The sequence below is a fragment of the Rhea americana genome, unplaced genomic scaffold, assembly GCF_003343005.1.
Source record: "Rhea americana isolate MKP2758 unplaced genomic scaffold, rheAme1 scaffold_164, whole genome shotgun sequence".
NCBI lineage: Eukaryota > Metazoa > Chordata > Aves > Rheiformes > Rheidae > Rhea > Rhea americana.
The window spans coordinates 1,044,814-1,057,833 of NW_028185750.1; the positions used below are offsets into that span (position 1 = coordinate 1,044,814).

At 38.8% G+C, this 13,020-nt stretch overlaps 1 protein-coding gene across 1 annotated transcript in view; it reads left to right on the plus strand.

Annotated features, from left to right (window-relative positions):
- Positions 1-12,973, plus strand: part of SCAI (suppressor of cancer cell invasion) — a 34,167-nt gene extending 21,194 nt beyond the window's left edge. Inside the window, exons 14-17 of the mRNA XM_085300474.1 lie at positions 3,867-3,939; positions 5,288-5,461; positions 5,656-5,756; positions 6,878-12,973. Coding sequence (XP_085156600.1) covers positions 3,867-3,939; positions 5,288-5,461; positions 5,656-5,756; positions 6,878-7,027 — 498 coding nt within the window. The 3' untranslated portion in view covers positions 7,028-12,973. The remainder of the gene's footprint in view (positions 1-3,866; positions 3,940-5,287; positions 5,462-5,655; positions 5,757-6,877) is intronic.
- The last annotated feature ends 47 nt before the right edge of the window (positions 12,974-13,020 follow it).

Genomic DNA, 13,020 nt, shown 5'->3' on the forward strand with positions numbered 1-13,020 from the left:
TTCTCTTCCTCATTTAAACAGGGGGGGATGCAGTCAGAATAGTTTACTTGCCTAAGAAAATGAGAATTTGATAGGGATTTATTTTCTTCTGTGTTCTCTTCGTGTGGATTCCAGTGCAACAACAGGGATTTTTGATTTTCTTTTGGGCAGGCAGAGGATCCTGAGTTTGGTTCCCCTTGCCTACCTCTCTAGTAGAATTGCTGAAAGATGTAAAGTAGACCTGCTCTGGAAAAGAGAATAAGGGATTCTTGGAGATCCTTAAGTCATATACAGGTCTGGACACAGCAGGGTTCTATGGGCAGCTTAGAGCAGAGGATCTCTAATGGTTTCCCACATGTAGGTTTTTAGTTCCTGTGAGAATAACTGTCAGTGTTTTCAGTTGAATTGTGGTTTTTGTATTACATTTAACTGTGAAAATAATATTCTCTTTAGATTACAGTTTTTGCTTACTGCACAAAAGTTATTTTGCAATCTCCATTTAGCTTCTTTTCTGTATTCTGCAGTGAACTGATCATCYGTAGTGCAAAATATCCCAGTGTACTGTCTGTTAAGCACACAGTGCAGCTGTCACAAGAAAAGTCCAATCTCTGCCTGTGTGTAAGGAATATAGAAATGTGGATTTTCATAGTATTTTAGGGCAGGATTAAGGAGATGGTTGCTAAGAATCCCAACCCAGATAGGAATTATATGGGCATAATTGTGGGAAATCTAGGGAGAGAATACAAAAAAAATGAGCATGGACACTATTTAAAATACATGCAGTGTTTGAGAAGTTGCGTTTACTTTCACAATTATTACCACTGCACGTAGACAAATAGATATATGGGAGTGGGGTGTGTTTGTTTGTTTGTTTTTCTTTTCAACTGAAGGCAAATGTCAGAATTTTCAATCTCAGTATTTTCTAGCCATTGTAGATTCCTGTCTGTCCTGCTGTTTGATTCCTGTTGCTCTGTATGTGCTTAGCTCCTTGTAGCCAGAATACACTGATAGCTCTGTCCTGTGGATCTGTTATGAGATGCTTTGTAGACTCAAGCACTAGGACAAAGAGGTTCTGTGTGATTATGTGAAAAGTGGAGGCCAGTGTACTGACTTTTTTCTACATGGCTGCTCTGAGCTTTCCTGATAGGACAGTAGCTATTCTGACATTTAAATGTCACTGCTAGCAATAGTAGCGGTAACAGCAGCTCTTCACACATCTTTTCTTGAAAGTTATTTCACTCTCCTGCACACATTCTCGTCCTCTCTGTCTTTCTGGAGAGTTTAAATGGTGATGACTGAAAGAGAGTTCTGCCAGGAAGTGACTTGCCAGTTTGTCAAATCAGCTGCACTTATATGAGCAGCTTCCTCCCCTGTAYTTTTAGCTAAAACTGGAAGATAACTGCAAATTGAGCATATCTACTTAAGCCTTGAATTTTTTGGAAAATCTCATCTTAAATGTAGATGTCTGTTTTGTGAAGATTACCACTGTATATATAAGTGAAATAATCTTTTAAATCWGTATCTTCTAGTAGCAGTAGTTATCAAAGGTTATAGTCCAAAGTCTTAAAAGTACTGCTCTAGCAACTAAGAATGCAAGGCCTTTATCTGTGACATAGAATAAATACTCAGAGTAGTAAAACTTACCTGTGAATTGACCTCTCTTGGAGAGGATGAGTAGCTCTTTTTTGGAAAGAGACGTATGTGGGTGATGCACTAAAAAAGCAGCACTGCTTTTGTTAGAAAAGTTGAATACTGAAGTTAAAAAATAGTTCATTTTGAACCAGAAATGTTTCTTTATCATTTTTTGGAATTGTCTATACACTGAAGGGCAGCATCTTCCTTAGCTGGAGCTGTCAGCAGCATCTGGACTGCAGGGCAGGTTTTTCTGGAGCACCTTTTGGTTCTCCTCTCCAAATCATTTGCACTGCAGACCTGGCTGTAATATGCTCTTGTTCCTTTGCTGCACTTATGCCTGCAACTCGTTTCTGTGGAAATCAGGAAGTGAGGTAGGTTGTGGGTGAATTCTGGTGTTTTCTTGGGCTTTGGTAGTGAGTTTTGTCAGGGCAGAGCTGACACAAGGCACCTGGAAGCAGAGTTTCTTATACTCCTGGATCTATAGTTTGGAAGCAACACTGACAGCATCAGCTCTCTTCCAAAATGCAAGTTCTCTGTTAGTTACGGTAAACCATGTAGTTTCTCTCCTTTGCAGGACGGGCTATGTTGGCTTCATCTCTCTAGGACATTTAGGGTCCAAAATGATCTCAAATACTGTCCATTGATAAGTAACTTTCATGAAATATACGAATGATCCTTGCTTTTCTTTTTTAGTAGTCAGTGTTTAATGATATTGTTACATTTAGTGATGAAGTGTATGGARTATATGCTTTGTTTCTAACTGTCTGGAGCAGATATAATACAAATTGTGAATCTGTTCATGAATACTGAACAGATACATGTAATKTTAGGATGTGCATCCTGTCGGTGTCAACAGCACTAAGTTAATTCAGTGCAAACTTAGCAATAGCTGCAGTGACTCATGAAGCTTTAAATGTTTCTTTAAAGTTCAATATTACTAATTACTGGGTTTGCTTGCAGTTACTGTATTCATGATAATAGTATTTCTTTCTTCATTAGAGACCAAACCATAATATCTAGCATTATAAAACTCCCTTGAGCACTTCATAAAACAGAGGACATTTTAGGAGTGGCCAGCACTTTTGTCAGCTATGGGAAATGTTTTATTTTGGTTAGACTAGAGTACTGCATTTAGTATTAGCAGACTTGGATGAAATTAATTCAGTGAAACTAATTTAATTGAAACACATTGCCCAGGAGGGAGAGTTCCATTTGAATTAAACAGAAGGCAGAGGAATCAAAACCAGGCTTTTTTGATGTTTCTACACAAGCAAATAGTTTCTTGCGATTTATACCTAACATTCATAACATGCCAATTTTAAGAATATAATTTGCAGACATTTGTGTTGCACTCAACTGACTCTGGATGCATGGTATGAATGTGCTTTCTGATAGGACACAAACATAAATTTACATTTTCTATGGCTTTGAAAGCCTTTAGTTTTAAGAAAGCTGTTGTTCATAAGAGGTGTAATGAGCGTTGTAGAGAGGTTGTTTGTTTAAATAAAAAATGGCAATCCTGTAAGGATTAGTTACATAGTAGTTACATATCCAGTAGGATTGTTCCAAGTATATGTTGGTGAAACTGGACAAAGTCTTCTTTTGAGGTTTCTGGAGGAAATCTTGTGTAATGTAACGCTTCTGAAATCTTTAAGGTGGATGGTGAAAGGTYGATGAAGCAGGTATTGTAAAATAGGGTTTCAGTATAGCGGATGTTAATGTTATGACATATTTGTTTTAAAGAGAAACTATTTAAAAGCTTTTCTGCAGTGAGCTCTCCTGTTTCATCAAAAATAGTTGTACTGCTAGAAATAAAAGGGGAAAGAAATCACTTGGGCTGTTCAGATTGTATCAAGGAAAGAAGCTAGATTAATTCTCCTGTAATAGCCAATGACTTTCATTTTTGTTGCAGAACAGAAATTTGTTGTGAGTGGAGATTGTCTGTTTATTTTTTAGTAACACGTTGCTACTGAAAGCTGTATTTCCATGAAATTAGTGTCTGCTATCACTTGCTGTTAGATTTGTGAAATAAGAGAATTTAAATCCCTTTACAGTGTAATGGGTTATGTTCCTTCTTCTAGGCTGTGATATATGAGTAAGTCAACTTGTCAAGCTTGCTCTCTAAGCTTAACTATGCAACAGGCATTAGCACGTACTGTATCTTCAGTAGTCTTTGTTTGTACCCCAACTTGTTGAATTTTTACAAGCAAGCAAACTGACCTTCAATACTTCAAAATTTTTATCTGTTACAGAACTTCACAAACTTATTTGGACAGCCATTGGTGTGCTTGCTTTCTCCAACAGCATATCCAAAAGCATTACAAGGTATGTTGAGTATGGCATTTCCTAACAGTTTGCAGTTCCATCACATTTTGCCAAACAAATATGACAGGTACTTCAGGAAAAGATAGGTTTTTATCATTGTTTTATTATTCCTGAAATAGTGTGATAAAGTTTACTTACAGTTCATGACAAATAACTCTTTGTAACAATGATGATATTTGTACAAACAAGTTTCATCAAGTCCTAGAAGGTGAATTCTCTTCTACAGTGAGACTCAGAAAACTGCCACCCCAGTGGTAGGATTCTAATTTATTTTTTCTCTTAGTAGCACCTAGGGTAGCTACAGAAGGTCAGCACAGTTATATTACCTACTCAGTTGAAGTATCAGCTTTTAAAGGCCAGGTGTAAAGCAAAATGTTCCCGTGACCTAGTTCTGGTTTGGGAGGGTAAGTTGAGGAGAGCTGTTATATTTGTATACCCAGAGAAACTGGGTTTATGTTAGAAACAGGCAATGAAAATTATATTCTTCAGTTCTTGTGACTACTATAAAGTATAATTCCAGATTTTTCTCATTGGAATTTGCCATGTTGAGGTTACTTTTCCTCAGAAAATCAAGTATGAAGATCTAGTTTAAGCCCAAGGAAGTGACATTAGGCATATCTCATGAGTGACTGTGTGAGAAATTGAAATTTCAACAGAAAATAAATATTGTTACAATGAATCCTGTTTAAATGGAAACTTTGAAAAAGAGAGCTTAATTCTTTATAAAATACTGGATACATATATTATGCTGAGTGACCAGTCACAAAAGTCTTGCTTAGCTCTGAGGGTGTGCTACATTGTGCACTGGAGCACTATGTGTAAACTACTTAGATGAACTTAGCTGAACCTCTGTGTCAGGACAGCATTATACCATGCAGGACTGTGTGCTCATGAAAGCAGATGAATTGCACTAAAGCAATACCAATGTCAAGTTAGTAAGCCCTGCTGAGGAGGAAGTGACCTTACTGTTTGGGTACAAGATCATCTTATGTGTATTACTTTTTTCTTTTAACTTACAACTTTATTGAGGCAAAGCTTGGGCCTTTACACATCACATTCAACTACACAGAATAAATGTGCTTTAGAACATAGTGATGCTGTCTAACAAAAAGACAACTGTGTAGACTTTGAGGGGGTTATATAGGTCCAACTGCTTTGTTCTTCATTGCTGATCATGTACATCACCTTGAGAATAGATCTACCACAGGAAGCAAGAAGATGTAGCTAAGACAAACTAGTTGCATTGCTGTTACAGAATATAGTGGGTGATGGGCTTCATTCTGTAGTACGGACAGCTTTTCTGTTTTATGTGCCAAATGTATCTCTCTCTCTCTCTGTTGATTTTTAGATCAGTCTCAGCGGGGTAGCCTCTTCACACTCTTTCTGAACAATCCTTTAATGGCATTCCTATTTGTCTCTGGATTATCAAGCATGCGCAGAGGATTGTGGGAGAAGTGTCAAGATTACCTTAGAAAAATCAACCGAGATATTGCCCAGCTGCTGACCCACTCACGTTCCATAGGTGTGTACCTAAAGATGTAACAACTGAAACTTAGTATSCTACTTAAGCAGATGCCTTGTTTGTTATTGCTAAGGTTTTCCAAGGGACGGAAAATAGTGAATAAGGGRAATGCACAAGTATGCATGATGGTTTTCTCCAGGGTCCTTTCTGTTTTTAAAGCGTTTCTGAAGTGAGATTTTTTTGTCTCTCTGCAGATCAATCCTTTCTTCAGTTTTTTGGAGATGAATTTCTTCGCTTGCTTCTAACAAGATTTATCTTCTGTTCGGCTACTATGAGGATGCACAAAATTTTCCGGGTATGCTGGGAAATCTGTCCCTTTGTGAGAACGATCTTGTGCAGATAGAACTGCACTGCCTCAGAATGCAAGGGCCTTCTGGCTATGGATAGTCACTGTGACTTGTGAAAGATAGCTGATATTCACATGCTAATACCTACAGCTTGTATTGTGTCTATCTCCTTGTTATTATAGAGCATGAAGCTTTTGACTTGCTTCAGCCTTATTCCACTACACAAGTAGTAGAGACATTCTAACATTAGCCTATATATTTGTCACTCTGAATGGTCTTTTCTGCTAGAAATATTCATCTCACTAACTTGAGTTTATTATTTCTGCATGACTAAAAAAAGAGGGGAACAAGAATATAAGAAGTGGAGAGTAGGGAAACTTTATCACTGTTGAGGTGTTCTAGTGTGAATAAATTTTGAAAGGCCTTTCAAGTGTAAATGAATAAACTAAACAAAGACAGCATTTCCCCTCCTTATTGGTTAACACTGTGCCAGTAGTGAAGTCTGCTTCTGGATCTACATCATTTTACATTTGTGAGTGTTGGCACATAAATTGCATGCTCCTTTTTAAGTGTTAAAGAAAAACCAAAAATAGAAGCATGGAAGGAGGCAGTAGAATTAATCTTGCATAACATCTAGTAGTTTTCCAAGCCTGAGTTAGCTGCTAGGCTTCCTTGACAGCAGGAAAGAAAGGTAGATCTTTTGTGAATGGGGATGGATTTGCCCCCAGTGTCTTAGGTATCTGTTTTAGGATAAGATGAATCTCCCACTGGAGATGCTTACATGTCTACAGTTTCAAGAAATGAACTCCAGCCCAAATTGGTAGTAGGTAAGTGTGTGTGAAGACTTTTTTTTTTCTTTTGGTAAGGCTTCTGTGAATAAGGAATCGAAAGCAAATGTACTTAATCATCTTAGATGAGTGATCATTTGTATTGCCCCTATGACTGTCTTTGAGTAAATGGAAAAAGAAAGCTGAACATGGCTTTATTCCTAGTAGGATCTTTTCATTCTATGTGGCATGTAAAACAGATTACGATACTTCTTAGGTGAAACTGGCCTTTTGCAATCTTCTTCTAAAAGATTATAAAAATAAATGAATGTCTGTTTCTTTCTGTTTTCACTGTCGTCTAGCAGGAAACTCGAAATTATCCAGAATCTTATCCTCAACTGCCAAGAGATGAAACTGTGGAGAACCCTCACCTCCAAAAGCACATTTTGGAGCTGGCTTCCATACTGGATGTTAGAAATGTTTTCCTGGAAAACACACTTGACGATTATTAAAAGAAACTGTGTTACTGCAAAGGGGTTTCCCTGGTCACAGATTTTGAATGGTGCAGTTTTCTAATGTGAAAATCATAAAAGGAAGTACTTGATTTTATTTTTAAATTTAGGACCATTATTTTAAAATGTAATAATAAACAGCTGTTAGTTTAGCTGTTCCATTCTGTATGGGGTCAATTTTATAATCAAAACTTTTCATGTCTTTTAAATGTTAAACTAAAGAATCACTAGAGTTTTATTTCTGGTCTTGTGGCTGCTGTCAACCACATTTCCAACAGCTGATCCTAAGCATAGAAGTACTATTGGTTACCTTTAGCCCACTTTCGTGGAAATCCTTTATTTTTATACAATTTTAAATAGTTGAAAAAAATCAATAGAAAAAACAATATTTTTCCCCAGAGACTCTGGATTTGAAATGGTAAAGATGGAACCACGCAGTGCAAACCAACAATAGCAATAAGACAGAGTCCTTCATAACAAATATATTTTTTCAGTCTTAGGCAAGTAAGTAGACAAAGCTGAGGTAGATTAAGCTGCATTTGGAGCAGTGGGTTTGACATGAAGTCATAAAGATATTTAATGTTCCCTATAAATTTGTCATACTAAAGCTATATTCAAAATTTGTATTGCTGCCCAAGGATAATTTCCACTCTACTTCCTTGAGTGAATGGCTAGTAGACTAATGAATTGGAAAACCAAGAAAGTTGGCTCCCCTCTCTTACCATAACATGGGTCATCCTGCCATTTGTATTGCTGCCACAGTTTTCTAGGAGGAGAAGGCATTCTTCATTTTGAACTAATAGATAGAAATTCTTAAATCTCCAGCAGGTATAATCCGTCCTTCCCTTGTGTTAATGAAACATGTGGCTCCCACAGTGTTAACAGTCCCTGGTAAGAACTGAAAGTGTATCCCATAAAGTGCTGAATATCAACCCTTCCTAGCACCCAGTTATCCAACCAATCTGTTTGGTATCCCTGTGCCCTAGAAGAGGCGCTGGTGCTCCTCTAGGAGGTTTAAAAAAAAGTGGGTGCTTCCACAAAGCCCCATTAATGTTACGTGTGCCCATCGTTGCATCTCAGTCCTTTCTCAAGCCAGTAAAACTGAGGGGTTACAATATTGTTTGGCAGTGTTACAGGCTCTCTCAGCCCATAATGCTCAGACTAGGTGTGTTAAGGAGTACTGTGACCTTTGTAAAGGCACTTCCTGGAGAAGTTCAGAATTCTGACTGGGGGGAAAAAGTGCTTGCTGAGGGAAGTGAAAAAAGAAGTCTGATCAGTGCTTTAAAGTTGAAACCTAGTCATGGCTCCAATTTCAGGTGGAAAAAAAAGTTGCAAAATGTGGAAACTACTGTAGTAGGCAAAGTTGTTTACAAAGCTGTGACACAATGGTATGATCAACTCAAAACCTGGAATAATGAAGGACTAAGAATCAACACTGGTGGACCCTCATTCAGCAGAGTGTAGCATAGAACAGCAGGATTTGCTAGACTATAAATGGGAAGTTTGTTTGAAGTTCTCTGTGTCTTAGGTTGTAGCCTATGCCCTCCATTCTTTAATTTCCCAAGTGTAAAAATTCAGTGAATACTAGTGTTTGTTTCTCTGAGCAGTCTTGAAACTGGTATGTTGGGCCCCTCACCACTTGGTGCTGCTCTTCTTTGGACTATGGCAGGACTTTGTTACCTGGGATGTGGAGTTCATTTTAAAGAGTGTGTGTTTGTCTGTGTATGTGTATTCTAGGCGTTTGTGTGTATATGTACAATACACATACATCTACTTGCTGGTGTAAATTGTAAATATGTATATATGTATAGGTACTTGTATATGTATTAAAAAGTATGAAACAGTACAACGTCTATATACAAAATTTATATATACACACATACGCCATTTTGGGTGCATTCCACAAAGTGTTCTAGATTACTTGTGGCTATAGTAAGGTTATGGCTCTTCTACAATTGTAATTCTGTTTTCAGGGACTTACACTTGGTCCTTGAAGTAATTCAGAACTGAAATCAGGTACAGGAGGCCTTAGCTAGGGGTTATGAATACTCCTATGCATATTGTAGTGATTAGATTCATGGATTCTTAATGGTGAAGCTGATGATCTGCCTTTCCTTCTGGTAAGAGGTCCCTAGTTATTAAAACTTGGGATCATATGTGGAAGCTAAAGATCTTGAAAGCCTTTAAAGCAGCAGCAGGTGAGAGTTACAGATTATCATTTCTGTTATCCTCCCTGCTGTTCCTCCACCAGCAGTGTTTAATGTGCGTGGAAGATGGGAACTTTTCTTCCCCTGGCTCACTGCCTTCCAATCAGATGCTTTTGTTCTGCTTTAGCTTTTGCTTTGATGAAGCTATTCTCATTTTGGTTCCATGTATCTGGAAAATAGTGTGYTATTTTGAAGCTTAGGAGTGAAGATTCCTTTAGTGTGGGCTGTGAACCTCTGTGGAATATTGCCTGCTAGCTGACTGGGAAGTCTTGGCAGACACACTAGTCTGCATTTTAGCTGGGCTGAGGCGAGGAGTCCTTGCTTGTGATCTGCTAGGCCAGGAAGCCACTTTGAAGCCCTAAGAACAGGTTCTGTTTACTTGTTACCTAGATAGATCTAATCAGAGGAGAATGCACTTAAAAAAATAAAAACAACAACAACAAMAAAAAAAGCTGACTAAAGAAGTAGGAGGAGAATATGCGGCTTTGAAAATTAGTTCAGAAGCTGAAACACATTATCAGCTTTGTCTGTTCAGGTCAAAAATTCATTCTTGTGTCCCTCATTCTCTTCTTACTTAGTGACCTTTGGTTCAGAAGGAATGCTGCTGATAGGAGTATTTGAAGATTTCACTCCTGTTGTGTCAGTAGGAGTAAGAAATTGTCCTTTATAAGGCCTTTTATAAGAAAAGGCTGATACTTTCTGTCTGCTCTACCTGTAGATAAGATGAGTATTTCGTCTTGGACTTTGAGCCAGACACGCTATCCTCAGTGCATCCTCCCGCCCCCCCCCCCAAAAAAAAAGCAGCTGCATTCAAGATGAAAATGCTGACATTTTCCCTCCAAGTAAAAGCTTGTCTTGTTTGAACTTACTAAACTTGTGCTACTGTGTACTGTGTGCTATGGTTGTAGGTACCTTCTCTATGTATGCTTGTATGTACTGAAGAAAAAATTGGTTTATATATCTAGCAGATCTCACTATAAGGGAGCAAAGACTGAAACACTTTTTGAATGACGAGAGAACAGATCCTTTTCTTCTCAGGCCTAATGCCTTCCTTCTTGTATCTCTCTCCCTTTTCCCGTATATCCTTATTGCTTATGTTAGTGGAGAAGACTTCCTACCATTAGGCAGTACTGAATTAAAAGGGTAAATTCTGTACGTAATATCTAAAGAGAGGAAAATGTGAACTTGACCGAATATCTCCTTATTGGACATCTCCTGCCTAGGCCCATGTTTACTGCATGTGATATATTTGAATTAACCCTCCTTCCCCAGGAGGCATCTCTATTTGTACTCCTTTGTTCACTTTGGCTTTAGAACATCTAGCCAGATCAGTGCTGTTGCCTCCCCCCCACACACTCCTCCCGACTTCTCAAAATAACAGTGAGAGGGGTAAATAGGGCCATTAATTTTTAAAGCTGTTTTTACTCTTTGGACACTCATTTTGTTCCGTGGCAACAAAAATGGAGCATTAATTTCTGTGAGCTGTGCAAACTGGAGTTGCTCCCTGGAGTGCTTTCTTGTGAAGTTTCCAAACAATTTGGGTAGTTTGTCAAAATAACATCCATCAGGTCATGACTTACTAAAACCCTCAAGAATATTCTACAGGGAGAAGTGTAGAGATGTCTTTCTAAGGATCATAGAAGGTAGATGGGGACAGGAAATTAGGAAATTCAAATAACCATCTTCTAAAGCTATAAGTTCAGTAGCTCTGGTCAGGCTTCTTGTCTACAGATGAGATGAAAGTACATCTCCAAGATGCATCCACAGGCATGCTCTTTGAATTACCTTCCCCCCTCCCCTTTTTCCTTACAGTATGATTCCGTGCTATGCTTGAAGTCTGCTTTTTCCCAAAAGCTAAAAAGGTTGGGATCTCTGTGAGCAACTTTTTTGTCTTGAGGCTTCTTTTGTAAAAGCTAGTTAGATACTTCAGTAAATATTCTCATTACAAGTCTCTAATGATAGTGGCAGAGCCCTTGTTTAGTCCTGCCCGTCTCACATTAAGGGGCTGCTTTGGTGTTGGTAGCTGATCTGTGTGGTGGCTATTGTTGTTCCTGTAACTGAAGGAGCTCCACAGACAGTAACAACAAGAGTAATCTCACAAGGGAAGAAGTCTAATACATCAGCTGAAAGCCGTTCTGTGCAACCCAGTACTGTTAGACTAAGCTGCACCACCAACTTCTCTGAGGGATACCGGTAGAGAAGATAGGGCAAAACTGTCCAGAGTAGATAACTTGCGTATTCCTGACATGGCTCTCTTACATTGCTGAGTATCTTTGACTTCTAGAGCAATTTGGCTTGTGTGACCACATCTATTTCCAAGGCTTTGAAAGTTTGGATGTTTACAGAGCAGAGGAGGAAGCATCAGACAAATACTTCTGGTTTATATTTAGGAGTGAAAGTAAAGCTGCTGCTTCTGAAAAAGACCCTATCTTGTCATCACTTCTTTTCCTCCAAACCATTGCTCTTCCAAGACAGAGGAGGAGATCTATTTGAAGATTTCTGAATTTGAGAGATCTTTCAGAAGAACAAGGAATAACTCTGCATTCCCATTGCTTATTACGGGCCAGCTGCCCTGATGTATGCATAGATGGTTTGCTCTTAAGGATCTTACTTTCACATTGAGAGCAGACTTAAATAGTTTGCTTGCACAAAGTAGCCCCCAAGACATTTTTAGACCTTATTGGATCTTATATCAGCAATTATTCCTTCAAGGAAAAAAAGAAAAGCCTGTGTTGAGTAGCTGGCCCCTGACTTTGCAGATTTCTTTGAGCATCTGTTTATTACCACTTTTCAGTTGTAACTGATTTTTAGGAGCAGGATTTTGCCTCATACATTTGAAAAGCACAAGGTGCTTATGCCCTGGCCCTCAGCTCAGCAAGAAGTACAAGAAAAATACAGATGGGAAGGGGGGGGGATTTGGGGAATACAGAAAGATGAACTGTGTCTCAGACAGTCCATCTACCACGGGAAAAGGAGTGTTTTGCCTCTCTGAGAAGCAGATTATTTATTACCAAAAGTAATTTTATAGTGAATTGGTTTAAAGTTATTTTACAGCCATGTGCCTGTATATCATATTTTGGTAAAAAAAAAAAAACAGATATTTTACTTAAAATATATAGAGATATATAAATAAACTTTTTGGAGCAAATACTTTTTTTTTTGCAAGGGATCTGTGACTCACCAAAGCAATGTACTACCAGAGAGTATTCTGCCATTGGTTTTGGTGTCTTTGAGAGCAAAGTATGTTTGTATTATTGCTGAAGATTTCAGGGAAAAGTAGAAAAACTAAAGTGAGAATTGACATGACTACTCCATTTCAAAAATGAAGATCTTAGTTTCCACGTTGATTTGTATTAGTAGTTAACGACGGAACACAAGGCCTGCTTACTGCCGCCATCACCAAGGTGCGCGCCCGTTCCAGTGACGCTTCCGCCAGCCGCGTTCGTGCACGCTTCCGTTGCTACCACGCTAGCTTTGCGGCCGTTTCTCTTAGTTTTGCCGTGCCCCCTCGTTCGTTGTCGCGTTACTAGGTTTTATTTGTGTACTGTTGCGCTACGCTCGTGTGACGCGGGTGCGAGGCAGCCGCCGCGGAGACCCGACTCTGTACATCTCTTAGAGACTCGTATCGTTTCAGATGTAATGCTCTTGTTTTCTAACATGTATGATTTGGCTGTTGTCATGATACCTTGCCTTTCTGGTGGAATGGAAGGAGTTTACGATTAATAAACTGTGGCAAACGCTTGTCTGTTGCGCTGTGGTGGGGCGAGGCGCGCGCGGCCGTTACGG